Source organism: Harpia harpyja, chromosome Z, assembly GCF_026419915.1.
Source record: "Harpia harpyja isolate bHarHar1 chromosome Z, bHarHar1 primary haplotype, whole genome shotgun sequence".
Lineage (NCBI taxonomy): Eukaryota > Metazoa > Chordata > Aves > Accipitriformes > Accipitridae > Harpia > Harpia harpyja.
Window position 1 is genome coordinate 114,050,835 of NC_068969.1, and position 27,461 is coordinate 114,078,295.

The 27,461-nt window shown below is 45.8% G+C and overlaps 1 protein-coding gene across 2 annotated transcripts; it reads left to right on the plus strand.

Annotated features, from left to right (window-relative positions):
- The first annotated feature begins 50 nt into the window (after positions 1 to 50).
- LOC128136761 (tetraspanin-36-like) lies at positions 51 to 27,413 on the plus strand. Of its 2 annotated transcripts, none has more exons than XM_052776808.1 (7): positions 51 to 851; positions 22,380 to 22,571; positions 23,422 to 23,496; positions 23,886 to 23,981; positions 24,562 to 24,714; positions 25,461 to 25,544; positions 25,892 to 27,413. In XM_052776808.1, exons 1-7 carry the CDS (start codon positions 795 to 797, stop codon positions 25,976 to 25,978), a joined length of 744 nt encoding a protein of 247 aa, XP_052632768.1. In that variant the 5' UTR covers positions 51 to 794; the 3' UTR covers positions 25,979 to 27,413. The 2 variants fall into 2 exon arrangements, with proteins under 2 accessions (XP_052632768.1, XP_052632767.1); XM_052776807.1 differs by lacking the exon at positions 51 to 851 and adding an exon at positions 7,502 to 7,633.
- Positions 27,414 to 27,461: the final 48 nt, after the last annotated feature.

Here is a 27,461-nt window from a genome sequence, read left to right on the forward strand (position 1 = left end):
GCGCGGGAGGGAAGGGCGCGAGTGGCGCATGCGCAGTCCGCCGGGCGGGCTGAGGGGAGGCGGCGGGGCCGTAATGGCGGCGTGAGGCGGACCTGGGCCCGGTCCCGGTACCCGGCCCGCACACGCTGTGCCACCGCTCCCGGGCCGCAGGCACCGTGTGGGCGCCGAGCTGTGAGGCCGCAGGTCCTTCGAGGGTGGTAGAGCGTACAGGGCCCCGTCCCTTATGCGGATCAGTCAGGGCCCCACAGAGCCCAGGCCCTGGTGCCCCTCGTTAGTGTAACATTACCTCGCTGGGAAGTGCTGGTGGCGTCTAGTGGGAGCAGAGGCTGGCACGGATGGGTACAAGAGTGAAAACTTTTTGAGTTAATAAGCGCATAAAAGGAAGAACGAGTTTAATGGCGAGAACGTGCCCGCAGGTTGATGGTAAATGTGTGAACCCCACAGCATCAGCTCCCTGGTCACGACGGGCAGGCCTCTCGTAGAGACCTCCTGCTAATGGACAGGCTCCGGAGCTTCCCCAGGCTGGAGGAAAATGGGAAATAAAACATTGGCTGTGGATCAGTGATTGCTTCAAGTTCATTGCCCACAAAAAAAGTCACAGGAAAAAGCTGTTGGTGAAGCTATGAAGCCCAGGAACACTGATACTGCCAACAACCTTGCTTTCTTGCAGATAATTGGGACTTGGCTGATCAATTATAAAAATGATCCAACGGAAGAAAGGTCAATGTTTAAAGCTGACTGTAAAGCTTCTCATCCAACTGAAATCAGCAGTGCAATTACTTTAGGTACCAGTGATGGGATCCTTGCACGATCAAAGCAAGCCGTATGATACACAGGATTTACGCGCTGGGGTATGTGTTATGCCACCGCGGTAGTCCTTGAACTGGAATCTCTTGAGTGTCTTTCAGTAGAGACTTATGCTATCATCCTATTGTGACTTAGTCCTTGAGATGTTTGGGAGAGGCAAACAGCTTCACAGCAGGGAACTGTGGTTTTTCCCCCCTGAAAACACTCATATTTAAGTGTTGGGAGGACTGAATTTCTTGGTATGTTAATAGTTTTGCCGAGTATTTTATGGGGTGTTTAATGGGGAATATTGCCTTACTCTTAACATTTACACAAAACCACAGATGAATTTTGTGTGTAACAAAAAATATGGACTGTATACAAATGTGCAGCACTTCCATCTGAAATCTAAAAAAAATGAGGGGCGTGTGGATGGATCCTCCAGTCCCCCTATTGTTTTATGTGAAGTCCCTCCACCAGCTTTGAAAAGATTTCCTCCTGAAAAAGCTAGTTTTAGTCCAAAGGCGTGACAGATGTCTTGTGACTTTGAGCTTATTTTACATTAACGTTAGATGAAAAAACAGATTCTCCTTAAATTACATGCCAAAGGGGATCCTGGTCACCGCATTGTTCTCCAGGGTTTCCTCACTGGGGCAATATCTATAGGATATATGTAGCATATGGTCTGGCGTGGGTTTGCTGGTTTGGATGCTCTTTCCTGAAACCTCTCTCTAAGGAACAGCCAGGAAGAAGCCTCATTTGAGACTCAGGTGTCAACAACTGCACAGAAGTCAGAGTTTTAGATGTGGGCCAACGTTTCAAACTGCTTTAAGCGAAGTGCGGCGAGCCACAAAAAGGGATGGAGTCATCCCTCCCTTCTCTCCCCATCCAGACAGATCAGCACAAAGATACAGCTCATGTAGCTAAACCCTAATAACAGGATGATGTGTCTCCTTGGGCTTGATCTGCCTTGGCTCAGCTGCAATAACGCTAACGTCAGCATGAAGGAAGGGCTGGGAATGAGTGGGGGGTAGGACAGTACCACGTGATGAGTTAGAGCAACTCGGCAAACCAGAGCCATTTTTCAAGAGCAAAATCTGTGGTGGGAAAATCCAGCAAGGACAGTAGGCCCTTTCTGCTCTTCTAGGAAGTGATTGATATCAACTGATGAACAATTCCCCCTTTTCTTTGTACAAAAGAAACCTTTTACTTCTTCCTCTAGAAGAAAAATTAACTTGATTTAAGGGAACCAAAGTCATCCCCACCCCTCATAAAAGACAAAACTTTTCCTGCAGTGGCTGCCTGTTCCCTTTGTGTGGGACTGTGGTGGCTGCATGAGCCAGCACTTGGGCACACCAGGTCCCTTCCTTCTACAGGATCAAAAGTCCTTCTCCCCCTGCAGATGCCCTGGGCTTCCCAGGCTGGGGCTCTGAGAAGTTGCCACTTCCTCTCTGGTTCTGAATTCCCCCAGGGTTTCCTCACCGGTCACACTCCAGACCATCTCAGGTTCCTCCGGTCATGCTCCCTTCTAATCCTTCCTGCCAGCACCTTCAGGCAATCTTCAAAATACTTGCTTAGGGAAATCGTGACTCCTGGTTTTTATGTCTTTTGGGTACTTTTACTCATTTTTTGAAGGATTTGCTGTTTGCTCAGATCCACATGACTGGCTAAGTCAGGAATAGGGATAGGAGAGTCACACAAACATGCCTCCAATGAGACATCCCTCGATAAGTAGCAGAGCTCAAAACTTATACTAATGTATGTTAAAAATACAAGTTAAAAATAAAGCCTTCGTTCAGCCATGTGTCACAGCCGGTACCTGCCGGCCGGCACCACGTGTCCTGGTGCAGAGCCCCAGCTGTGCAGTTTCCCCTGAGAAAGTAGCCTCACATCTTGGCTCTCATCTCTCACCTTCGTGATTAACTTGAATTCGTGCTGGTAGTAAGTTCTGCAGCCTAAAAGTCCTGCAGATGTTTCATCGTGCAGCTGTAAGCAGCGCTGACTATCAGGATTCTTGAGGTTTATCTGTAATAAGCATGTGTTTCTGTTGCGGCCGTGTATCTCCCCATGGAATTGCATGGCAGCAAGATGCAAGCTTCTAGTGTTGGCACATCATTTGGAGATGAGTAATTCTTAACGTTTAATCAACTCTGAGCTTCCTGTGAGGGCTGAGAAATTTTGAGTTGGAGCCCAGGAGTAGCTGGTCAGCTTTCAAATATTAGGAGCTGAAAAGAGATCTGCAAACTTTCTGAGTGAAGAAAGGAGGCAGCTGATGGGACAGGTCTACGTTTGGCCTTGGCTTGTGGTGTCAGCTGTGTACACAGGTCGTGCTTGGTCGTTGTGGTTTAAATGTAGAAGTGCAAAGATAAGAGCCCTTCCCCAACCATGTCTGAGCCAGGCGCCATCAGACAACTGCTCTTTTTTACGCCTGACCTGCACAGCGGAAGGGAGTGGGAGACAAGATCGGCTGCTCTCCTCCCTCCACACCCACAGGCAAGTAGAGAAAATGTTATTCTCCTTTCTTCCTCTCAACCTTGAAAGAGCAGAGTTTAACCACAAAAAGGGAACACAGTGTGAAGGAGGGGTGAATAATCCCAGCATGAGAAGATCATCATGAACACGGTCAGTGTGTCTTAGGGCTGCCCTGCCAGCAGATTTACACAGTTTCGTGCCAGTGCTGCCAGTATTCCTGTCCCTCTAGAGCTACTGGTTTTAAGTCCTGGGCTGGACACAGCCCTGGAGCCTCATCAGGTTTTAAGTGCCAGCCTTTCACTGCTGCAGCTGGGATCCAGAGACCAAAACATCTCTGAGCTACTTTAGCTGTATCTTGTCACTACCACAGAATACCACAGAAAAGCTAACCAGGCATCTTTCAGGGTTTCATCACCTATGTCCTACCTGGCTGTCCTCAGTCACCAGGTCAGCAAGTGGGGTAAGACCAGTGGTGTGGTCAAATCAGGGTCGATGGAGCAGAGCAGAGCGTGAGGCTTGAAATAGCTGCAGTCAGAGCTTCAGGGTCAGTGCAGCGTTATCTATAGTACCTGCTCAGCAGAGTACTGAAGCATGGTAGAAATCAAAATTCTATGTCTAGCACTACGGCAAGGTCTAAACTGCGAACCCTCACACATAAATGCTCCAGTGAATACAGCTGCCGTGGCAGGCTCTCTGCTGGTTTGGGATGGAAGGCCATATAGAGTCCTTGCCTTCCTAATTAAACTCCATACAGGAACAATTTCCCTCCTGTAAAAATGAGAAAATGTGAGTACTTGTTTCTGGGAAACACGTTTTTTCACGACTGTGACAAGAACTGAGTGTGTAACCCAGCTGGAGTGTTTAAAGAGCAACTGAAAGTATTTGAGTTTTTCAAACTTCACTTTTTGCTAATTTTGTGATCTCCATTAAAGATTTTTTCAGTGTTTTTAGCTAAAAAGCTCTCTCTGCTGACTGTAAACTTTCCTTCCTGTTATTTTTACATCAGTATTTTCAAGAGATCCAAACCATTCTGAGAAGTAAGATCACGTCCTATGAAAAGTGCTTCTGCATCATCCTCACATGCCAACCACCGGAGACTGATTTTCTGACCCCATTCTACCAATGGTCACCAAAATGTCCGGCACAATCGGCAGCTGGCACAGCGGAAAGGAGGGATAAAGGCTTAGAGTGAATGGGAGAATGCAGAAAGGACAGGTTACGCTGAGGTTTTATAAACTGATGGTTCTCAAATGAACTTTGTATGATGGACTTGATCCTAGAGGACTTAAAAAGTGTTTCCAGCCATCTCAGAGCTGTTTGCAGTGGGGGTTTTGGGAGGGCGGCGAGGTGCTGGCAGGCTGAGAAAGGGAGAATATAGGCTCCATTTAAAAAAAAAAAGGAAGGGCTTGGAAATTGCAGGCCAATTAACTTCAGTTCCTGAAAAACAACATCAAAGAGACCATGGACTAAGTAATTGGGAAATCATTCGTAAGCAGCTAAGAAGAAAATACGGAGATGAATACCAGCCAATGTAGATTTGTCAAGGACAAATGGTTTCACTTTAATCTCATTTCCTTCAGTGATGGCTAACAGGCCTTGTGGGGAAAGAAGCAATAAATATCATATGATAAGGCTTTTAACACCTCCCCGTACCCCACTGCCCGTCAGGAGTGATCCCTGGCCTGGGGACAGTCACCCGTGGTTTGCTGTCACCTGGGCTTCTGCATCTGCCTCTCGTGGGTTTTAATTTCAGTAATCACCTGGAGGAGAGAATAGAGAATTTAAATCTGGAGAGCACGTGGAGGTGGCAAGGGCTAGGACTGGGGTAGGGATGGAGTTTCCAAATGACCTTGAGGATTTGGAGGAAAGGGCTGAAAAATCAGATGTGGCACAGAAAGGACAAGGGCAGGGTCGCCCACCCGGCCAGGAATAATCAGGAGAAGCGGATGGGGAGCAGCTGGCTTGGAAGTGGTTCCTTCAGCAGAAATAGATCTGCAGCAATAGATGATCACAAGCTGGAAGTGAGTCAGCAATGCCATGGCACTGCAGGAGAAGCCAGAGGCGTTCGGCATCCTCTTCGGCACAGCTAAACCCTCGGGGAACACGCTACCCTTTTTTAGGCACTTCAGGAAAAATGGGGCTCAATGGGAGAGAATCAGTTCTGGAAAATATGAGAGCTGACAAGTTGTTTAGTCTAGCAGGAAGAAAACTCAAGAGAGCTATTTCCAGACACATGGTCTGATGTGCAGAGGGGAATTTTTATCTTTACGTGGTTGATGCCTGGTAGATAAGGCAAAAAGTAAAGATCCTTTTCCTACTCAACGTTACGGCTTCCAGTGCAAACCGTTGAGCTTGCATGTTGCAAAACATACAATAAATAAATGAGTGGGAAACCTGTTGTTTTCCCAACATATTTCCTAAACCAAATTCAGACTTAAACTAACCAACCCACCCAATTCATCCAGGGCAAAAGGTCCAAAGGCAGAGAGCAGCTCTGGAAACCAACCTCCTTTTAGGCTATCTTTCTGTTATTGTGTTAGATACTTTTAATTTCCTTTTTTCCCCATTCATTTCCAAAGTTGACTGTGAAATTGCCAGCTTAGTGCTTTTTTAAAATCCTGCGTTCAACAGGAATCTCTTGATTTTAAGACTAATTTGGTGGTGAATGGTGTGGAATGTCATAACCTGGGCTGTCTGAGACGGTTGGGATACGGCTGTCTCCACGGGCATGTCCTTGTTCTGGCAAGTTACTTTCTAGGCCACCTTTAATAAAAAATCAGCCATTGTTGATTTTAATAACATTTTGCTTTGAAAGAAACAGCATACAGCTGGTAACATTTTGATTAAGGACACTATTTCATTCTCATTGTGAAACTACTTTTATTTTATTTTTAAATAAAATAGAGAACTAACAAGCAACAAAAATGGAAACAATCTTTTGATATCAAAGAAAGATAGGGTTTGGCTGGCAAGATAGTTTCTTTGGTGTGTTTTTTTTATTCCTTTTCATTTCAAATGAAACTTCAGAATTTGCCCTTTCATTCTTATTCGAAGTATTTCCCCCAGATTACCAGTCATTCCTACAAAATGATGAAGATAAATGGTTTCCAGGCAATTTCCTTTCTTTATTAACACCTCAGCCTGCCATGCTGCAAGGGAAAGTGAAAATGCTGCTTTTTTTAAAATGAAGAAATACTCCACAATTATACACTCTGTTCATATTTATTGCTGTAATAGAAATTATCATGGCAAACACAGGCTTGCTGGCAGGAGGAGCTCCGTCAGCAGTCATCAAGGTCTGACTTTGCGCTGATCTTTACTCCTAAAGGAATTTAATTTTGGAAGTCAGCTTCACCCCACTTTCTGTGTGGGGATTTCTGTGATTTTGGCAGCCAGCAGCACAAGCCCTTCTGCTGCCTTTCAAAGCAGCTGCGGCTTCAATTCATGGGCCACGGGCAGAGACTGTCCGTAATCTCCCTTTCCATGATTTCCCACTGGAGAGCTACTTCAGCACAACCCCTCCAAAATCCATATCCCCTGAAGGAAACTGGCTCGCATCTGGTTTTGCCGGGAAGGGGCAAAGTCGGGAAACTTGTTACAGCTGCATCCTGCAGCCCAGCGGAGTTGGGTTCAGCTCAGTTCAGGCTGCCCGAGGTCTTCTTTGCAAAACAAACCCCTGGCTGCCGGCCCTGCACCTTCGGCTTGTTTTTAAAAGCACGAGGCTCGGCTGATGGAAATAAAGCAATGTTTTCATGCCCTCTGCAGTCACCAAATTCAAATCCCTCTCCCTGTGGCTGCTCAGACTCACATTTCAGTGGTTAGGACACACAGTTGAGTGTCCAAACCCACGTCGTAGCTGTATTCCTGCTATTCCTGGTGCATGCCATTGAAAAGGTTGGCATGACACGGTGCCAAACCAAAAAGGCTGAGAAGCGCTCGATGAAGGGAGACACGCTGCTGTGCGTTCGCAGTCCCGGAAGGCAGATTTGATGAAAACCTTTTAGCTGCAGTGAGAGCTTTTCACAAAAGCTCAGTTTAACTCAGCTTGAAAGTTGCAGAAGTAAAAAAAACCAACAAAAAACCCCACGTTGAAGTCAACAATAATTTGCTTTGACATTTGTTCCCGGCGCTCCCCAACCCCCTTGCTTGGAAAACTGCCTCGTTGGCCATGGGGAAACACTGACCGCATCCCCGTGGGTGGGGAGAGACGGGGCGGGCGGGCCGTGCTGCGGGGCGGGCCCGGGGGCGGCCCCACGCGGGACCAAAAGCCGGTCCCTGCTCGGGAGTCCCAGACCTGCTCTCTCTGACCTACGCGATGGACTGCGGCGTGATCACCTCCAAGACGGTCCTGCTGCTGCTGAGCCTCGCTTTCTGGGTACCGCCATGGGATGCTGGGACACGGGGGTGCGGAATGGGGGGACCCGGACCTGCGTGGTTTACGTGGGGGTTGCGGTCCCAGGTGTTGGATGCGACGAAGAGATCTGGCAGAAGGAGACGGTGTCATGGGACGTGACTGCATTCTGGTTAACAGGGTTTCCAGAGTTAATCGCGAATTTAGTTTACCAGTGTGCAGGTGACTTACTAATTTCTATAGGAAACCCTCCATATATATTTTTAAAGAACAGGAAGATTTGGGTTTTTAAGTTTCTGACAAAAAAAAAAGGTGTTGGAGTTTGAGGTTTTTTGCAGGGTGTTTTAATGTAGTAGATTTTTTAGTAGTGTTTTTAAAGGTGTGTCATTAAAGCAATCTACAGGCTAATTTTGTGACTGGAAACAAACGGAGCTGTTTGGCTGCAGCAGGATGAGGGTATTATGCAGGGGCTGCCCTCCCAGTTTGGGGTGAGGAGTGTTTGGGGGAGGAAAATGGCTGAGAACTTTGTTCCAATTATGTTTTGGTATAATTACGCCTTTCCAAATCACTTCCTCAATAATTACTTACAAGAAATCAAAAAAATGAGGGTGGGGTTGTGTACTTTTTGGTTTGGGGGGCTTGGCATTGGAGGCTTGTGGCACGGCAGCCTGGTGACAGTGACAGCAGGGCCTGGGTTAGGTGGCCGCTCAGAAGAGGCAGTGATTCTTCTTGTAACCAGTCTCGGGCTTTTCCCCTGCGTGGGGAAGTTTGCGTAACCCCCCCCCCCCCGTCATCATCCAAGGACTCACGTGCTGCTTTGAGAGAAGGGGCCCAGTTAAACCTCATCTGTATCAGCAGCGTGGTTCGGGCGTTCACATCTGTTTTGTAGCACTTGAGTATTTTCAAAAGAGTGTTTTGCAAAGGATGCTTTCAATGTGCTGGTGGTAGCTTGAGAGGGAGGGTTGGGAGCTGCACAGCCCGGGTTAAGGCTCAGCACAGCAGCAGCCCCCCTTCTCTGCTCTTCCCCCATTGCCTGGCCGAGCAGGACTGGGTAATGGGGAAGGCAGAGGACTTTTCTAAAGCAAGGAAGATTTAAAGAGAAAAAACAGAGGTCTCCCAAAGAGAGAAGCTACGGGGGGGGGGGGGGGGGTAAAAATTGAAAACTGCTTGAATTAAACCTTGAGATCTCGTGGGGTGTCAAGCCCTGTTTTGTAAATATAGGACTTGCTGCTGGTTGTAGTTAGGAGCTTGTCCCCTTCCAGTCCTGTGCCTCCTTTATAGGGGCTGAGCACAATTTTTTGCTGCGTGTGTTCCGGGTAGCTCTCATATCGCTAGCTTGAACAGCACAGGAGGCTGTGTTTACTGCTGCGCATCAAGTAATGTGATCTCACCGTGTACGCTTGTTTTGTGGTGATTTTTTGAAATACCTGCGGAGAAACATTGGAGCGTCCCACTATTTGTATGTGGAAATCCCCTGAGCTTCAGCTCAGGCGTACCTCAGATTAGCATTGTTGCTTAGCTTTTTGAAAATCAAACAACAGCCTTATGTCCTGGTCTCTGGTACCTTTTCTTCTGCTGTAGGAGAACTCTCTAATTGTGATTGAAGCTAGTAGGTCATCTGGGTCCACGGACCACCAGTAATTATCCTTCTGCCTGTCTGTAGCCTCTGAATTTGGGGTGACCCAAACCAGCCTTTTGGGTTTTTTTATCCTAGGAAGAGCAATGCAGCCCCAAACCTTGTGGCATTTAGACGCTGCCACCACCATTACGTGTGGTAATTGCATTCCTGCAGCAGAACTGCAGAACCTGGAATTCAGGTTTTAGGAGGGTGGGGAAGGAGGAACTGACTCTTTTATGCTCTTTCAGAACATTTCTAACAGTTGGGGCTCTACTAGTACAAGGCTCCAGATCATTATCAAAACACGAGATTTGCAAAGAACATTAGTCCTTTTCTAAGGAGTAATTCATGCTCAGGCATTGCATGCTGCAAACCTTGCCCAGCTTGGAAATGATTATGGAAAATAATTCACCACCTGCATATTCAGCAGCTGGTGCAGTTAATGGTGCTTTCACAAAGGTTATTGCTTAGAGATGTCCTAAAAAGGCAATAAATCCTCTTTGGGATCTCTGATTGTTATCAGAGTGCAGGAGTGAAGAAAGACAGATTTTGCAGAATAACAAATAATGGCTTCCTAAATGAGGTGAAAAAGCAACTTCTCTCTTACCCACCAGGCTCACCATCATATCTGTGGGTCATTCTGCTGGGGGGGGGGGGGCAGTGGAGAGGATGTAGGTGTACATAACCCCCACAAATAAGGCATTGATTAAAGCTCTTTAACTACAGTTACCAAGGGTGGTGCTTTAAGCTGTGGGAGATCTGTCCACCTCCAATTTTGCTTTTTAGCACCTACTAATTAGGTCCAAGTGTGTGGTTATTTTGGTAAGTGGGTGTTGGCCTGTGCTAGGTGAAGCCTGGGGATGCTGGTTTAACTCTGGCCACCTAAAAGAGGGAGAGCGAGGCTTGGAGGAGACTCTGATCTTCTTGACGATGTCTTGTGAGGGGACTTGGCTGGGTGGGATGTAATGATGCTCCTTGAAGGAGGGAGGTGAAATGCTGGGGTTCACCTGCTGGTCCAAGGGAAGGAACTGAGAATCTTAAAACTGGATTTAAGTTTCATCTTCTGATATTTCTGTATAACGTGATCTGAAGGTTGCTTTTCTTCTAAGCTCCCTTCTTTAATCCCAGAGCTGTGCTGCTGAATTCAGCCATTAGCAGCTTGTACCTGCTCACCTTTTTCAGCTTTGTTGTCACTAAACAGAACTCTGCTTCCAGAGAGGGCTTGGCATTCACCAGGAGTCCTGGGGAGTTCATCACTAGAAGGCTACCTTAAGTGTTGCTGCAGTGAAAATCCTGCTTGCCCAGGTTTCCCATTCACTTTTTATCAGAGGTGGGCACATCCCAAGCCTTGCTTCACTTACCTTTATCCTCCTCTCTGCTGTTGGGCAAGTTATTGCCTGGGTAGTTTTAGCAGGACTGGTGAATTGGAGAGGGCAGAATTTGATCTGCTGACAGCAACAGTACTGTCCAAGGAGGAGAAGCCCAGGAGAGTGATCCCAGCACTGGTCTTTGGCAGGGTTTGCTCTGCCTGCAAGCAATGAAGCCAGACTAGTTTTTCCCCAGCTGATCCCTGGCTGCACCTGCACAGGCTCTGGGCGCATTTGAGCTGATCATGGGTCATTCAGGAGCTTTATTGACTCTTCAGAAAACCCAGTTGGGTTCTGCCTCTTTGCTAAAAAGGGGTGTGAACTACAGTTTCTGGGTTGGGATTTGAGTCCAGATGGTTGCAAGAGTTATCCATTGACTGGAGAATAGAGAGGGGCTTTGCCTTCCCACCTGGTCCCTGTTGAGAGTGTCCCAGCACTGCAAAGCTCACGGTGGGTGGCTGTCCCCTGTCTTCCTTCTCCACCCTCTCCAGCACCCTACATCAGGGGTTTTTTTGCAAATATATTTGGATTTGTGACCTGGGAGTTTCCAAGGAGCATGAATCAAATGTGTTTTGGGGTACTAGTGTAATCTCTGCTTTGAGGAGGTACTCGTGCTGGTCTAGATATCATGGAATATTTGTCTGTTTGGTCTGTGGTTAATCTATCTCCTTTGCCCTAGGTGCATCCAAGACCAAAAACTACTTGTTTTCAACCTTATGGTGATGTGCTGAGTGATGTGAGAGGGTGTAGTGGAAGCTCAAGCAATCACAATATTGCTGTGTTATCACTTTTAAATAATTTTTAGTAATTGGGAGGGATAAACTTATCGGTAAAAAAAAAGTTCCTGCATCTGTGAATGGTTTGAAATCACTCATGCCAGTGATGGATGGTTTGGGAATGCTTGCTCTGAAGCCTCAGTCAGAGAGAAATCGGGATACTTAAAAAATAAAACCCAGTGAGGAGGAGAATTTTTAATCCCCCAATGGGATTAAAAATGTAGTGAATAGCAAACGTTATGCTGGAGATTATTGGTGCTAGAAACACATTTATTTTTAAGGATGGAGGTATTCTCCAAAGCGTCCTTAGAGGTCTGGGTGTCAGCAGCCCTGTGACCTGTTTCTCACCTTTCCTCCATCTGTTCTTAAGCAAATCCTTAATCCTGTCTGTAGCTGCCCACTGTGCGTGACAGTGAGGTATAGGCAGCTCTGCTGGCTTTTAATGCTCTATGTGATACTTGACAGGAAGATAGAAGAGCTGTGGAAGCTCTCCTCCCCGCTCCGGGTCAGGGAAATGATGCTGATGGGCCACGGGGTCAGTCTGACTCACAGCAGAGTCCATGGTGGAAAAAGCTGCTTAACCAAGACCTTTATTTTTTTAAATTTTTTTAGCCCATCCAGCGAATAAGGCTGTAGTCATTCATCCCTTTCTGAAAGGGCTCAGGACAGGTTTCCCTGTGGGCTCCTTGTTTCTGCCCCTCTGGTGGTACTGGCTGGGGCTCCTTGAACCCCCTGGGATGGGGCGATGAGCCGGGCAGGGCTGGGGCACATCTTGACCCAGCATGAGGAGTGTTGGGGGGGAAGTGGTGGGTTTGTTTTCAGCTCTGCTGTGAACTTGTTGCTGAACTGTGGGGGGAAAAACAGCCACGTGAACTGGAGAGGTCACTGGAGGGGGCTGATGCCAGGGCTTGGTACCGGACTTGGCACTTTGCGTGATCCTCTTTTGCCTTGAAAGGGTAAAGTTACTCCTTATTTTAAACTACTCTGCCCAAAATGAGGAAGCAGAACTTAACTGACTTTCAGGAAAATGTGCTCTGCCATGTGCGTAGGGGCCTCACGGACAAAATTAAAACTGAGATGTCAGTGCTGTGTGGTCAGGAAAGGGGAGGTGTTCAGATGGTGATGGTGATGCAGACGCAGTGCAAGAAGCTTCACCCTTTCCTGTCTGCTTCTGGGGAACTGCCTTAGTCTGACTGTCCCCAGTAGTCCCTGAGGCTGTGAAAACGCTCCTGTTAGATGGCCGGGCTATGGGTCTGGTCCTAAACACACTTTGGTCTCTTCACAAGTCACACTGTTTGCAGGTCTCTGAAACCAGAGGTCTGATGTTGTAGAAGTGCCTCTGATAATTACAGCTGCTCGAGAGGTCCCATTTTGCTACCCCTTTGCAAGATGTTCAGAGCTGGAGGATACTTAATGCAGGGGGAATAGAAAGCGGCTCTTCCCTGTAGTTGGTGTATGAACTGGGCATTTCCTTCATTTTCCCCCAAAGTGTTGCACTACCAAGCTGCATTTGCTTTACCATGGAGCTGGCAGGATCCCTTTGCGGCAGGAGAATCCCAACCTGCATTTTTCTTCACAGGAAGAAGCACACAACAACCATGCGGCCTTACTCCCCGTGTTCCTTCCCTTTCAGCTGGGTGACAAGCAATATGTCAGGGCAGATTATAGAGGCATCTGCCCCGTTACCAGCTCCGAGAAGTTTCCCCAGGCTGTAGGATTAGCTCCACTGTGTTTTAGGTGCACTTTGCTATTCAGATTAGTTGCAAGATCTGGTGGCTGAGCCAGAAACAGCTTGTTAAGAAACTAGGGTGGTTCTGAAGGCAAATATTGAACTAGAGGGTGTTTTGTGTATGAGCTGGCCATTCAGAGCCAAAACAGCTTGGCAGCGGCTGATAAATCCATCCATGCTCAGCTGAAGTTACACTCAGAGCAAGCTCTTGCCCTGCAGTCTCTGTATTTGGGGAGAATAAGAGTGAAAAGGGTGGTGCTGCTTTCTCCTAATAGTGGTCCTGTTGTCCTCAGAGGTGCGTGATGTTCTGTGATTGTGGTCAGCAGCAGCACAGTGACCACAAGGCACAGGTTTAAGCATTAGAAGTCAGAGGATTTGGGGCAGGATTCCTTGCTTTGCACTGGTGTGCAGTGTCTCTGCAAGGACATCCCACCACTTACACTTCATAGGATGTGCTGGCGTTTAGGGATGGGAAAATAACCATGGAGTTAGGCTCGGGAAACAGAAGACGACATGCTTGGACAACTCTAAGGAAAACATTTATTTAATATAATTTGAAAACAAACCCACTAAAACCAGAATCACTTCTTGAGTGTGTGGGTTTGCAGCACGTAAAAACTGCATGTAGATGCTGGCTTAGGTTTTCTTTTTTTCCCTGAAAGAGAGCCACAGGTTTTCAGAACCTTTTGGCTGCTGCTTATTGTTTTCATTTGAGGGAGAAAAGGAAAAAGCAAGCGCTTCCCACCATACCCACCAAGCAGCCCTGCGGTGTGTTTTGAAGGCTAGCTGAAACATGCCCCGTAGTTGTACATTGCAGCTGAATATTTAGATATAATGTACTTTGAAGAGTCTCCCGTGGCTTTGTGTAAGTAGGCTCAGTACAGTTTTGTTGGTTAGGTCCCACCTCTGTACCTCACATGAGGTGACCGTGGTTTAAAGGTTTTAAAATTGTGGCTAGTGACTGGCACAAGATCAGTGGTATGTCTCTCCTGGTGCTGCTGGCAATTGAGGACAATTTGATAGGGGTTCACAGCTTTGCTGCTTTTTGCTCCAACCCAGAGCCAACTTGCTGAGTTTAGTGTTTTTATTATTTTGCAAATCAATGTTTTCACAACTTGAGAGTCTGAGGGAACACATAAATGTGTGCGCTAGGTTTTTAAATTGCTAATTGCTTTTTTTTCCCAGTAGAAAAAAGTGGAGAAAGAGTTGAAGCCGTGGGCTTCCAAGGCCTCAGAAACTGAAGGACCTGTTGGACAGTGGGGAGCAGAACAGAGCCATGCGTGTCCTGGAAAGCAGCTTCCCAGAAAAGGCCCTGGGGGTCCTGATGGGCACCAAGCTGACCATGAGCCAGCAACGTGCCCTTGCTGCAAGAAGGCAGAGGGTACCCTGGGCTACATCAGGAGGAGTGTTGCCAGCAGGTGGAGGGAGGTGGTCCTTCCCCTCTGCTCAGCACTGGTGAGGCCACGTCTGGAGTGCTGGGTCCAGTGCTGGGCTCCCCAGTAGAAGAGACACGGACATAATGGAGAGAGGGCGATCATGATGATGAAGGGACTGGAGCACCTCTCCTGTGAGCAAAGGCTGAGAGAGCTGGAACTCTTCATCCTGGAGAAGAGAAGACTTGGGGGGGGGGATCTTATTGATATACATAAATACCTGAAGGGAGGCTGCCAAGAGGATGGAGCCAGGCTCTTCTCACTGGTGCCCAGCGGCAGGAACAGAGGCAATGGGCACAAACTGAAACACGGGAAGTTCCCTCTGAACATCAGGAAATACTTTTTCGTCGTGAGGGTGATGGAGCGCTGGCACAGGCTGCACGGAAAGGTGTTGGAGTCTCCATCCTTGGAGATACTCAAAAGCCACCTGGACGCGGTCCTGGGCAACCAGCTCTAGGTGGCCCTGCTTGAGCAGGGGGGTGGCCCTGCTTGAGCAGGGGGGTGGCCCTGCTTGAGCAGGGGGTTGGCCCAGATGACCTCCAGAGATTCCTTCCCACCCCAACCCTTCTGTGCTTCTGTGACCTTGTACCTCACCGGTGCGTGGCCAGCCTGTCCAGCGGTGGCCGTGAGCTATGTGTGACCGGGAGCTGCAGCAGGTGGTGGGTACGTCCCCTCCGTAGCAGTTGTTGCCTGCACAGCCATCTGATGGGCATGCTGGAGCCTGCCGCCTCCTCTGTACCACAGGTGGAGGGTCACATGCTGTCCTGGATGAAGCCAGATCACACAAGTGCAGCAATTGATTGATTTATCGTTCAGAGAAATGAACACCATAAGCAGGGTAGGAAACAGTAGCCGAAGCCAGGAGGTCCCTTCCAGCTGGCAGAGTTTTAAACCTGGGACAGGAAAAGGGAGAGGAATCTGTGCAAGTGGAATGGGAAGTGCTGAGCCAGGGCTACCCTAAGTGCTGGGAAAAAAGAGCTCTGCCTTGAGCCAAGGGAGACTGCTAGGTCTGGGAAGCTGCGTGGTCTGTATGGGCTAAGTGGAGTTTAAAACAGGAGTTGTGAAGTTGTTAAAGCACGCATAAAATGAAGAAGGCTCTTGTGGAAGTGCTCAGTGCCTTTGTTTTCTCCTGAAGTCACTAGAAAACATGTTGACTCCACGGAAATGGAGTAATGCAGAAGCTAGGGAGGAATTGAAAATCTGGTGGCAAATGGGAAGAATAAAACTTGTAGTACAATAAAGCAGCAAGGGAGCCAGAAAGAGTAATTCCCCTTGCCGTGCATGGTGCCTGTTGGGTAATCAAATAAATTGTTTATGGAGGAAATGTTGTGCAAACCCTTCCGAGCAGAGGATTTACCTATCAAGGTAAATCAAAAACCGTTTTTGTACACAAAAAAAACCCAAATAAGGAGTGTCTTCTGTGTTAAGGGGGGTGTGTGCAGCTGTAATTGAGATCAGTGTTGTTGGAGCTTGATTCTAGATATGGGGGGCATGGGGACAGCACAGTAGTGGCAAACACTTTGCAAACTAATAAGTGAAGATGATATCCTAATCTGTCCTCTGGCAAGTTAAAATTACTGAAAAGGTGATGGCATCTGAGTGAATGTAGTTGGTTGATGTGAGGGCAAAACATCAGCATCAGGTATTGCATTGGGTGAGGTGCTCTGGCTTAAATCACTGCTACGCAAAGATACTGGTGAAAAAAGTGGTTTTCAAGCCTTAAAATTAAAACACCTCTGTGAGCTGACTGTCTAACAAAGAACTAGAAGGAAATGGTTCAGAAAGGGTTTGTGTAGATATTGATAGTTCTTCCAGTATGTATTTGTAGTATTTTGCTGCAGAAAACAACTACTATTACTCCTTAAATTGTATTATTTACCCTATCTTTCTTTGCCCATAAAAAGTTAACAATATGGGGGAAAAGTCCAATTAGTCCAAGTTTTGTGCTGTGGTAGATATTAGTGCTGGCCCTGGGAAGGTCCTGTCTGAGAACTGATGTGGGAGAAATGCCTTTTTTTAAGTGTCATTATCTCAGTTCTTTTCCTGTATAGAAGATGCATGTGGCTGAACACACTTGTTTGGTGAATTTGCAATTTACCCTGTTCTTACAGCTTTTCCTTTTAACACTATAGCTTTATTACTCTGTATTTAACTGACCAGCCTTTTAAAAAGAAAATCCTATACCAGTCCATATTAACAGACCAAATGATCAAATCAACACTCTGAAATTGGAGGATTCTGGGATAAACCCTCAAAAAAAAGCCCCAGAAAACCTTGAACCAACAAACACTGCCTTTTAATTTCATAGCTAGTAGGTTGGCTCCTTTACTGTATTTTTTTTAGGTTTTGTGGGGGACGAAGAAGCCTATGCTGATTAAATGCAAACGAACACAAACCTCTGTTCCCAGCCATCATGTAAGGTCAACTTACTAAAACAAAGAAGGAAAGGTAGAAAAGTATCTGTTCTGCTTGACTGACAGATGCAAACTTTGTAATTTTTTTTTTTTTTTTTTCTCAGAGCAGTGGTATAGAGGGAAGTTTAAGGGGGGCCTTCTATGGCTGTGACACTGATAAAGTGTCATGAAGTATTTGCATGGCCATAAGTGTCTCTACAAGGGCAGGGGCTCATGGGCATCAGCATATAAAAACAATTCCTCTTCTGATGGTGGAACACAAGGTAAAAATCTTGCTGTACTTTAAAAAAAAAAAAAAAATTCTACTCTTTTCCAACAGCTGTCCTGTTCTGCATCAGTGAGACAGCTTGGGCTCCTTATAGCCATCCAGTCCTATCCCCTCCTGTTTCCCGGGCAAGACTGAATATTCACAGTGCTGTGTGTGCATTATGTGGCTGGAGAGAGTTCCAGCTTGTTATATATGTTCCTGCAGCAGACCACCACTGTATACCTGCCTCCCTAGCTCAGCTGGCTGGGCTAAGTATGGAAGAGGTGGGTGAAGTCAGCTTGGTGAGTAACCCTGCCCAGGTCCTGCCCAAACATCAGCCTAGGAAAACCCAGTTGTTACAGCTTTGCTTTCTTTTTGCTCAACCCCAACAAGGAGTTTATTGTTTGCGCTCAAACAATTTAAGATCTCTGCTTTCTGTCAGAGGCACAGGATATAAAAAAGCAAGTAATTCTTGCTTAGGTTCTTGAATGATGCAAGCTGTGGTAGGTGAGACAGCAGAGACAGTTGCAGCTGTGTCGCTTAGCTGTGAAAAGGGGTTTTCTTGCAAAATTTCCATTTGCCTCATCTCTTCAGCTTGTTTTATGTGCATCATCAGCGTTGTAAAGAAATACCAGCAGTGTTTCCTGGGGCCCCAGTGAGTCAGCCGGGGATGTTTGGGGAGGAAGGGTTAAGGTTAGGATGTTCTGCTTGCCGGAGGTGCAGCGCTTGCTGGTGGACCACAGCCAGGTGCAGGCAATGATGCAGCCCCACAGACCAGGTGAACTGGTTCTCCTGTATCAGCCTTGCATCACTCCTTGGCTGCCAGTGTTGGGGTTTCTGCCAGCCACATTGGGCCAAGCCTCTCCGTGCATCGCGTGATCCTATTCTGCACTGAATTCTTCTGAGAGAAAACTTCCAAGCAGGAGACAAAAAAAATTGTAAAGAACAATAACAATTTCTAGTGTGAATTTCTTGGAATAATCCTGGCAACCTTGTATATAATTTTAGATGTGTTTGAGAAGGTGTTTGACTAATCATGAAGAAGGAATTATTTGATCTCTTCCTCACCAAAAGTAATTACTTAAACTGGCCTTTGTATTTGTGAAAATTCTTTTTTTTTGAGATCCAACAGAAGCTGTTTAATCGGGCTTACTTTACACTTTTGACTTAAGGTCTATCTTCAGCAGTGCAAAGGACATTTCTTGTTGTACTTCTCTTCTAGAGAAGTTTCATCTTAGATCTAGGAATGGGCTGAAGGTTTTGCAATGCTGGGGGGAAAATCCCTCCACCAGATTTTGAATTTGCCTTAAGTACTGGGAAGGCTTAAGGGGAGAGCTCAGGTTTATGTTCTGAAATATTTTTCATCCTCGCTTTTGAAGTTTGGCTCTGGGACTCATCTGCAAAAATAAAACAAGGAACAGATCGTTAGCTGAAATGCCTTCCACTCCTGAGTGACCCTGCTCTTCAGGCTTCAAAACCTTCACTTTGAATTAAAAACCACGGGTGAAGTTGTGGCTGTATCTCAGTTTGTGGGGAAAAATGTGAACTTCCTTTAAGCCAGATCTTTACCCAAAGTCTCTTATTTTTACCTCATTACACTTCCTTTTTCTGCTTGGAAGCAGAAGTTTGGAAGTTATAATAGACCTCTTGCTGGCTGTGTTTCATCTCTGACCAGAACCCAGACAAAATCTGAATGTCACAATAAAACCTACTGTGAAAGTGCCGGTCTATATTTGCGTTGATAAAGTTTGGGCAAGAATCTCCTTGAACTCAACACTGGACCCTCTGATGTTGGCTTACTGTCGTGGAGCTTCGCTAGTCCTGGCTTTATGGGACTTCTGTGAATTGGCTTCACAATTTTTTTTTTTTTTTTTTTTAAATTTGTGGTAGCCCTTTACTAGCAACAAAGTTTTTCTTAGTTTCCCACAGCTGGTCCGTCTTCAGCATTTCCTGTGTGTGCTTCCTTTGCATTGTGTGTTGAGCACACTGAAAATATGGAGAAAACTAGGCATAAAGTATGGATGAGAGATGAAGAATGTGCCTATCGTCTAAATCGCTTGCAGAAGGATAATGGAAATATTGGGGGATTCTTTTGTGTAAAACATCCTATAGGAAGATTAAGTTGTGAAGCAGACTGTCTTTAGAAGTACAGAACTACTGTAAAGGCTGGGACTAGAGTTACGCAAAAGAGCAGGGCTTTGCATCCTCCGAATATGACAAACAATTAACTTTGCACTTTGCCCACTAACTTTTACACATTAACTAAGTCACAAGGCTGTTTCATTGTGCATGTTTTAGACATGACATTGCTGCTGAATGCGGATGACTCATTTACTTGCCAAAAACATGGTTTATGCCTTTTTGTACCCCGGTTATTCAGCCTGTCCTGCCTTTCCTGCAGTAAAGTCACCCCTGTTCCATTTCCCCAGGGGCTGCCTTCCTCTATCATGAACCTTTCTGAGGGTCTCGCAGTCCTTCTGGTTTTCTCTTGGGGCTGTGGGTGCTCAGCGGTTGATGACAACTGCGGTGGGACGTCCCAGCCTGGGTACTGAGCTGCACCAAAGGCTGATCGCCTCAGGAAAAACATTCTCATTAGTGGCTGTGCCCAGATGCAAGCGCCTGGTTTAAAAGTGCACGTGCAGGAGGCTTTGTGTTGCTAGTGGCTGGCTCCACCTTTGGTTTGGGGTGACTACCTGGGAGTACTTTCTCTAGCCTGGAATTTTTAAAGCCATATCTCAGCTCTGTGTTAGGTTTGCGGTGATGGCAGCATCAGAGAGACCAAGGATGAGGTGATTTTTGGGGTACAAGCATGGTGGCTGGGAGTATCGCCATGTTGTATCTGTATTCATGGTGGAGGATTATGACTTGGTGCGTGCTGTAGAGTCGTGGTGCCCCTGCCTGAAATTTCCCCAAAACGTGAGAAATTAGAATACCATTACTTTCCAGCCATACCCATGTTTACCAGGAGGGCTTCAAACCCCAGCAACAAATGCAGCCAGGGGTTACAGTCAGGACGGGACAACTCTGACAGTAACTGTGGCATTATTCGTGTAATATTTTTTGCCATGCAGAAGTAGGGAGAAGTTTTTAAGTCAAACCAGAGCATCCCGCTGTTCCTGCTGTGGTCACTAGGATGTTTTCCACGGCTTCCATGGGAGCAGGGGCCAAACTCTGAACCCTTTTAGGAACTGCATGAGCTGCTTTTTGAGCTGGTGCTGGCTCAGCTGAGCAGAGCATTTCTGTGGTTAATAAAAGCCCTGCATCCCCCGTCTTGAATCTGCATTGTTTTCACTGGGTTTGGGGCCAACATGGCCAATCACAGTGCTTGGTAGTCCTAAACAGTGTTAGAAATAAAGCATATATTGAGCAAATCCCATCATCAAGTTTTCTCCACGATGATGGATAGTTAGCCGAGGAGTGTTGCTTCCTTCTCCGTGGCTGCCCTTGCCCAGGTGATGCCATTCCAGAACGGAGAATAGGTGGACAGTCACACGTGCATGCCGCTCTCCAGGCCCGAAATATGGGATGCACTTTTTGAGTCACATGCCTCGCTCTTTTTGTGCAATTGAAGGCAAGGCAGGATGGGGGTGCAGTGTCCCCAGGCCCACCTTTAGTGCTGCTACCACTCCAGGGACTTTTCCTGTGCCGCTTTCAGCACAAGAGCATAGTGTTAGAGGAGGAAGGGGTGAGTTTGCTCACGGTGGTGAAGTGAGAAGGCAATGGTGCCCTTTGAGCTAAAGTGGTCTCATCCTTTCCCTGCATCCCTAAAAAGGAGTGGGAGGAAGAAGCCCTGGTTGCTGTATGCCTGCAGACAGGGAAACGGGAAAGAGGTTTTTCCTCAACGAAAGGAAAAGTTAAAGGAAGTTTTAGGAACTGCTTTAATCATTAGCACCGCCTGAAAACCCAATGCATGTGGAGAAGAAAAAAAAATGCTTGAGAACTGGTGATCCTATTCCTTTTCCTGATACCTCACTTTGCAGAGGACCTGCCATATCTGAGCCCCGGCACAGCAGGATCTTGCACAATGTGTGCTAAATGTCTCTAAGGGTTAATTTGATCCTGGTTTCATCACTTGGTGCATCTGATCCCAGTAATTTTGAGACACAGGCAGCGTCCAGGAATGTGAGAGCGGTGTGGGCTGAGAGCTGTCTGAAATGAAGGATGTGGAGGTAATTGAAGGGCAGGCACCAGACCTGGCCAGAGGGGAAGGGGCCAAACAAGGTAAAGGAATTAGCAAGTCCTAGCTCCAGTGTGAGGAGTGTTTGATTTAATTAAGACATACAGCACTGGGGGAAGTAATGAACCGCTTGTAAGGTGTATGATGAAATCCAGTTGTAGCCTATTGAAAACAAATAGACTGGTTTCCCTCGAGTTTCCAGAATGTGAGTATGGATGGTGCTTCATTTTTACAGGCATTGTCTTGTGCTGCAGGATTATAGAGGGTGGATGAACTGTTGTAACTCTTGAGAGAATTTTTTTATGCCATTGGTGAGGTATTGGCAGGGCATTGCTGAGTCTTTCCGTGCTATTTCCAGGGCTGTACTCAGTTCTGCAGATAAAAGCCTTCGGTCTCTAGGGCTGCTAGTTGGGCAGCTGTCACTGGTGTACTGTATGTTGGCTTCAATCGGCAAAATATCCTTTTGGGGGAGAGTTTATTTTACAGGTTGCAGAAATGTGTTTCCTCCAGAAAAAGGAAGGACTGTGTTTTGCTGAGAACGAGAACATTTGTAGCTGTCTTAGTGGTTAATGGTGTTGAGAGAGTGGAAAGGATGAGTTTTTCTCAGAAAAAAAAAGCAGCTCAAAACCAACAGCCCACCCCTGTAGCGATCATCTTAGAAGTTGATTCCTCCAAATGCAGGATGTAGGTGATCTTAGGTAGGAATTGTGAGCTTGGCCCTCTGCAGAGACACTGACTGATGCATGTTAATAGACTCGTGTTTCAGCTTGGCTAAAGTGCTGCTTCATAAGTAGAAGAGTGATTCATGGGAAGTTAATTCTCTCTTCTGTGTTAAAGTTTGAATGGGTAGCTAGTTTCAGATGCAGCATTTTTTTCTTCTAGATCTTTGCATACTGTAGTCATTACTTCTAAAGTGGAAATGTTAATTGCACTGTTACAAAAAGGTCCGTATTTACTTTCCTGGGCAGATGCTTAATAAATAACTGCTAATAACTTTATTGCATTTCAGGCAGCAGCAGCAGGTCTCAGCTATGTTGGGGCATATGTCATTAACACCTACAAGAGCTACGACAACTTTCTGCAGGACAAGTATGCTCTGTTGCCAGCCGTGATCATTATTTGCGTCGCTGTGGTAATGTTCATCATCGGGTTGATCGGCTGCTGTGCCACCTTCCGGGAGTCTCGAGTTGGTCTAGGGGTGGTGAGTGGTGCACATTCTTCCATGTCCTATTCTTCACCCTGTTGCATGGTATAGGAAGTGCTACATTAGACCTTCTCAGGACACACAGAACAGAAAGTAAAAGATTATTCTGAAATATACTGCTGAAGCACTGCTCCTTCGTGGGAGTTACGTGCTGCTGTGAGGCACTGCTGATGGTGAGTGAGGTGCAGGCTAAATTATTAGTTGCACTGCCTTGTACAGACAAATACCCACAGCCACGGGCAGTTACATGGCTCTGCCTCACCTAGCTTGCTGGAGATAGGTGTGGAGAGTAGCCAGTTTTGAGAAGAGTGATGGTGAGGGAACAGGAGGAGATGTGAATTGACAAAGCAAGTAAAAAAAAAAAGTATTTTTCTGTTGACTTTAGTTCTCTGAATCCTGAAAGTATGCCCCCACTTCTTCTAGAATGATTTTTAAAAATCCAGAAAGGTTCAAGCTGAGTAACTTCAGGCCCACAGCTCATGCCTTGAAGGCAGTATGAGCTCAGCAACCAGTGCACAACATACCTAACTCAGCTGCTGGTTTATTTGTGCAGTGTGCTGTTCGACAGCCGCCTTATGAAGTCTTTCGTAGGCTCTTCACACAGATCACATCATGGCAGTGTTCAGGAGACTGCCTACATTGGGCACAGATTCTGTGGAGCTGCAGTCATAGCCCCAGCCAAGCACAGTGATGTCCTATTCTAATTTATTTTCTGGAAACTATTTTGATTGGAGAGGCAACAACAGATAACGATAACTTACCACTATAAATTAATGTGATGGGTAGTGTGCAATTGAATTCAAATGCTGTGGAATTCTTCCTTACAGTCTCTCTCTTTTAATTTCAGTTCTTGGCCATTATCCTGGTTATCTTTATTGCAGAAGTATCTGCTTTTGTCCTGGGATTTGTTTACAGGGAAAAGGTAAGTGAAGAATTAGCATCTCTGTATTAACCTAAAAGTAAAGTATAGATCTTGCATTGTTAGAGCATTCCAATATATCCAGTTTTCTTGAATACATGAAGTACCTGGCAGGCATCGCAACAATCTCTAAATTGAATTAAACAGTTGTTGATGCTCACAAAGGAGGGCTCTTCCATCAGGGGAGGCAAGCTTCTATCCAGGAATGTGATTCTGGTTAAGTGCTACCTGCATTTTATCTAAAACATCGCTTGCTTTTTATTTTTTTTAATTTTTTTTTTCCCCTGACTTAGTTGAGATACAGATCTTTTCCACTATCTAGTTTCCACTAGATAAAATTCTTAGCTCTCATGTTAAAACAATATGGGGTTTTTTTTTTCCTCTCTAAATAGGTAAAAACTGATGTGCAAGGCACAATGCACTCAGTCTTTGAGAAGTATGATGGGAAAAATCCGGAGTCTGCTGTTGTGGATTACTTGCAAGAGCAGGTAAGAAAACTTTTAATTGTCCTGAGAATTATTTAGAAAAGAACAGTGGGGTCCTAAACAAGGAACTTGGGCTGGGAAGGCTGGGGAGGAGGGTCAGTATGGTCATATCCTGAAACTTGGCTCTGCAGCAGTGTTTAGGATCTGATTCTCCAAGGCAATTGAGGGTGCTCCCCACATTGCAGCGTTGGCCTTTTCAGGCTCCTGGTGTGAAGTTCATGTAAATGAATGACCTTGTTGACGTGAGAGGCCTTTGCATCAGACCAAATGAGTACATGTGAATAACTGCTGCTGCTGAGAATCCTCTATCATAAAATAGAAATATGACAGAAGACTCTATCCTGCAACCTGTCACTTTAATTTTAGAGTTTTCACAAAGAATAGACCAATAAGGAGGTAATAATGTATGAAGGGAGGATGATCTATTATATCTACTGCTGTTTTCCTGAAGTACTGCTACTTGTAAATCTGCTGCATACTGAGGGCAGCTCTTGCCCAGTATGCCTAGGAGAGGTTTAACTCAACACCAGCGTTCATGTTTGTATATATTCATACATCCCTGTAACTGTCCTGTGTTTGGCAGCTTCATTGTTGTGGGGTAAAGAACTACAGTGACTGGACAACCACGCGGTGGTTTAATTCCTCCGGTAACAACAGTGTCCCTCTGAGCTGCTGCAGGCAAGATATGAAGAACTGCACGGGGCATCTGGATCAGCCACAGGAACTCAATACACGGGTGAGGATAAAGGGCACAGTTTCACAGTTGGGCCATGATCATTCTCAACCAGCCAGAACCAACGAGGAAAAGCGCTTCAGGCAGGGTTTAGGGATAACTTCATCCAGTTCTTTTCAGCAATATGTCCCTCAAGCCTTTTTCTCTCCATGGTTTTCCTCTGGCTAACTTCCTTCTCATATAATTCTATAAAAGCTCCTGGATGATGAAGGAGGGGCACCAGTCTGGATGTTTGGTCTTGGCTGTCTGCTGATAACTCCTCCATTTCATGTTGCTACAGAAGCAATGTGACAAGGCCCTGGCACTAGCTATGGGCACATAGTTGTTCAAACAGATCTGGGGTAGGGAAAGAGACTCTTCTAGGATTGACCATGCTGAATCTGGAGAACTGCATAGCAGGTTCTTCAGTCTGGGGCACAAGCCCCTAAGTTGACTTTTATAGATACCATTGCTGGTCTTCCTGGCTCTGAGTTTTGGGCACTTCTTTAAGTGACCTGAGCTGGAGGAGATTGAGAAGCAGAAAATGTCAGTGAATTGCAGTTTGTCAGTGCCTCTCCTCAAGCAAGAGGAGAACGAGAAGCCATCAGGTCTGGAAGACAAGAATGGAAGTCCTCAGGTCTGCAGTGGTTGGTTAGACAGGCCTTACAAGGTCCTGCTTCCTTTGAAGGGTTGGGGAGAAAAAAAAGAAAAAAAAAGTCCAGCTGAGTTAATGTCTTTTAACTTATTTTCACCTATCTCTTCCTTGGCAGGGCTGTGCAGAGGAGCTGGAGTCTGGGCTGCAGAGCGTTATCAGCTATGCCATGCTTGTAATCCTGGGGTTTGCCATTGTAAAGGTAAATGTTTATTTCTTCCCTCATGGAAAATAATACTGTTTGCCCTTTGACCTCAGGGCTTTTTCTTCTACCATGTCCTATTAGCCTACAGCCTTTTTCTGGCTCTGAAGTAGATCTAGTCCTCTGTTCCTCACTTGTTATTTTCCAGCTCCCTCCATTTCATCTGCCTGACGATAAGGGGAGAGGAAAAAAAATCACTTTCTGTAGATGTATTTTCTAAGTGGTTTTTAATATGAAAGGAATGTCCTTGCTATGATGAAGTCTAATTAACATATAGGTGTTGAGTTTGATGACTGAAACAAAAAATACAGCAAAACTAAATCTCTTGTGCACTCTCTCTTTTTCAGTTCTTCGGCATGCTGAGTGTCTGCGTGCTTACTTGCAAGAGAGAAGACAGTGGATATCAGCCTCTTTACTCAGGGGTGTTTGCTTAATAAAATGCAAAGATCACTTTTCTTTTGCTTCCTGGTGGCAAAATAGACTTGTAAAGATGAATGCTAAAGGACGATTTATGACCTTCATGCTAAATATTTTATGTACATGAAACAAAGAACACTGTGTATTGATTTGGGAAAGTTTCTTGCGGGTGACATGAAATGACAATTTCAGTATTCAGTGCCCTAAAGTAACGTACCCTGATCTTGCGTACCACAGCTTTCTGTAAGGTGGTTGTACATTTGGATTTGTGACTTTAGATAGCACCAGATGGTGTAATAGACTCCAAAAAGAATCTTACTTCTGCAGTTCTTTCCCCTTGAAACATGAAGAAGCAGAAGAAATGTTATTTTTTAATCACTAAACTGATTGAGACCACAGGAGGGGTTTCAGCTGTCTGCACAAACATCAGATGATTCCCATGGCATGGTTAAACAGCAAAAGAAACTTTTGAATGCCATGTTCAAATATTCTTCATAAGCATGGGGAGTTAGAATAAGTTTTCTCTATATCTGATAGTGTTTCTGTATTTTTTTTCACTCCTTTTTGTGGTCATATGTTATAATTCAGTTTGCTGCAGAGGTGGTTAGTGCAAGACAACCCCATGTTTAAAGTCTAGAACAGACATTTGAGTTGTTTTTTTGAAGCAGCTAGCAAATGTGAACAATTCCAGGTTAGGAGGGGATGTGTGTTTTGAGCTTTTTGGGCTTGGGACACCTCTCTTTGGCTTGGTTTTTTTTGTCTTCTTTTAATTATTATTATTTGACATTAAGAATTGCTTATGAAGCAGGGCTTTTCAAATTTTCTTTTTCCTCCTTTTACGGATGCTTTTATGGTTTGTCTACACAAAGACAGGCTATGTCTCTGTTTAATGTAGAGGTTGCGAGAGTTACTGAGGTGAATACAGGCTGGAAGATGGGAGTCACAGGACACGTTGGCTCGGTGTGGTTGTGTAGACAGGACTGCTGGAGGGGTTAGCGCAGCCGTCCCTGCGCCACTGAAGGTCTGACCGCTTTTCACCGCTAAAAATGTTAAGATGATGCCTTCTTGTACCGAGCAATTTCAATAACCTATTGTCTGGACTCCATGTTTGCTAGCTTTTCTGTTCTCCTTAAAGGTCTGCTGAACGCAGTCACTTCTTGGATTGCATCACTGCTTTAAAAATGGTCCTTCTTTAACTCATTTGGATGTTAATCTGTTTCTCAGTTCTTTAGGGGTTTTTGGGTTGTTTTTAGAGTTGGGGAGGGAGGGAGGGAACTACGAGCTACTCTTTATTAGGGAATTGGGGAAAAGCAACACAGTTTTTGCGTATTTTTTCTTCAGAGAGATAAGCAGTCTATCCTTAGCAATAAACCTTTATATCTGTAGCTAATTAGAAAAAATGAGTTTGGGGTAAGTGTAAGCTGTTTATTTATGGTCGGGTTCTGCCCCCCCCCCCCCGAGAAAAAAAGCAGTGGGTGATGATGATGTTCTATAGTAGAC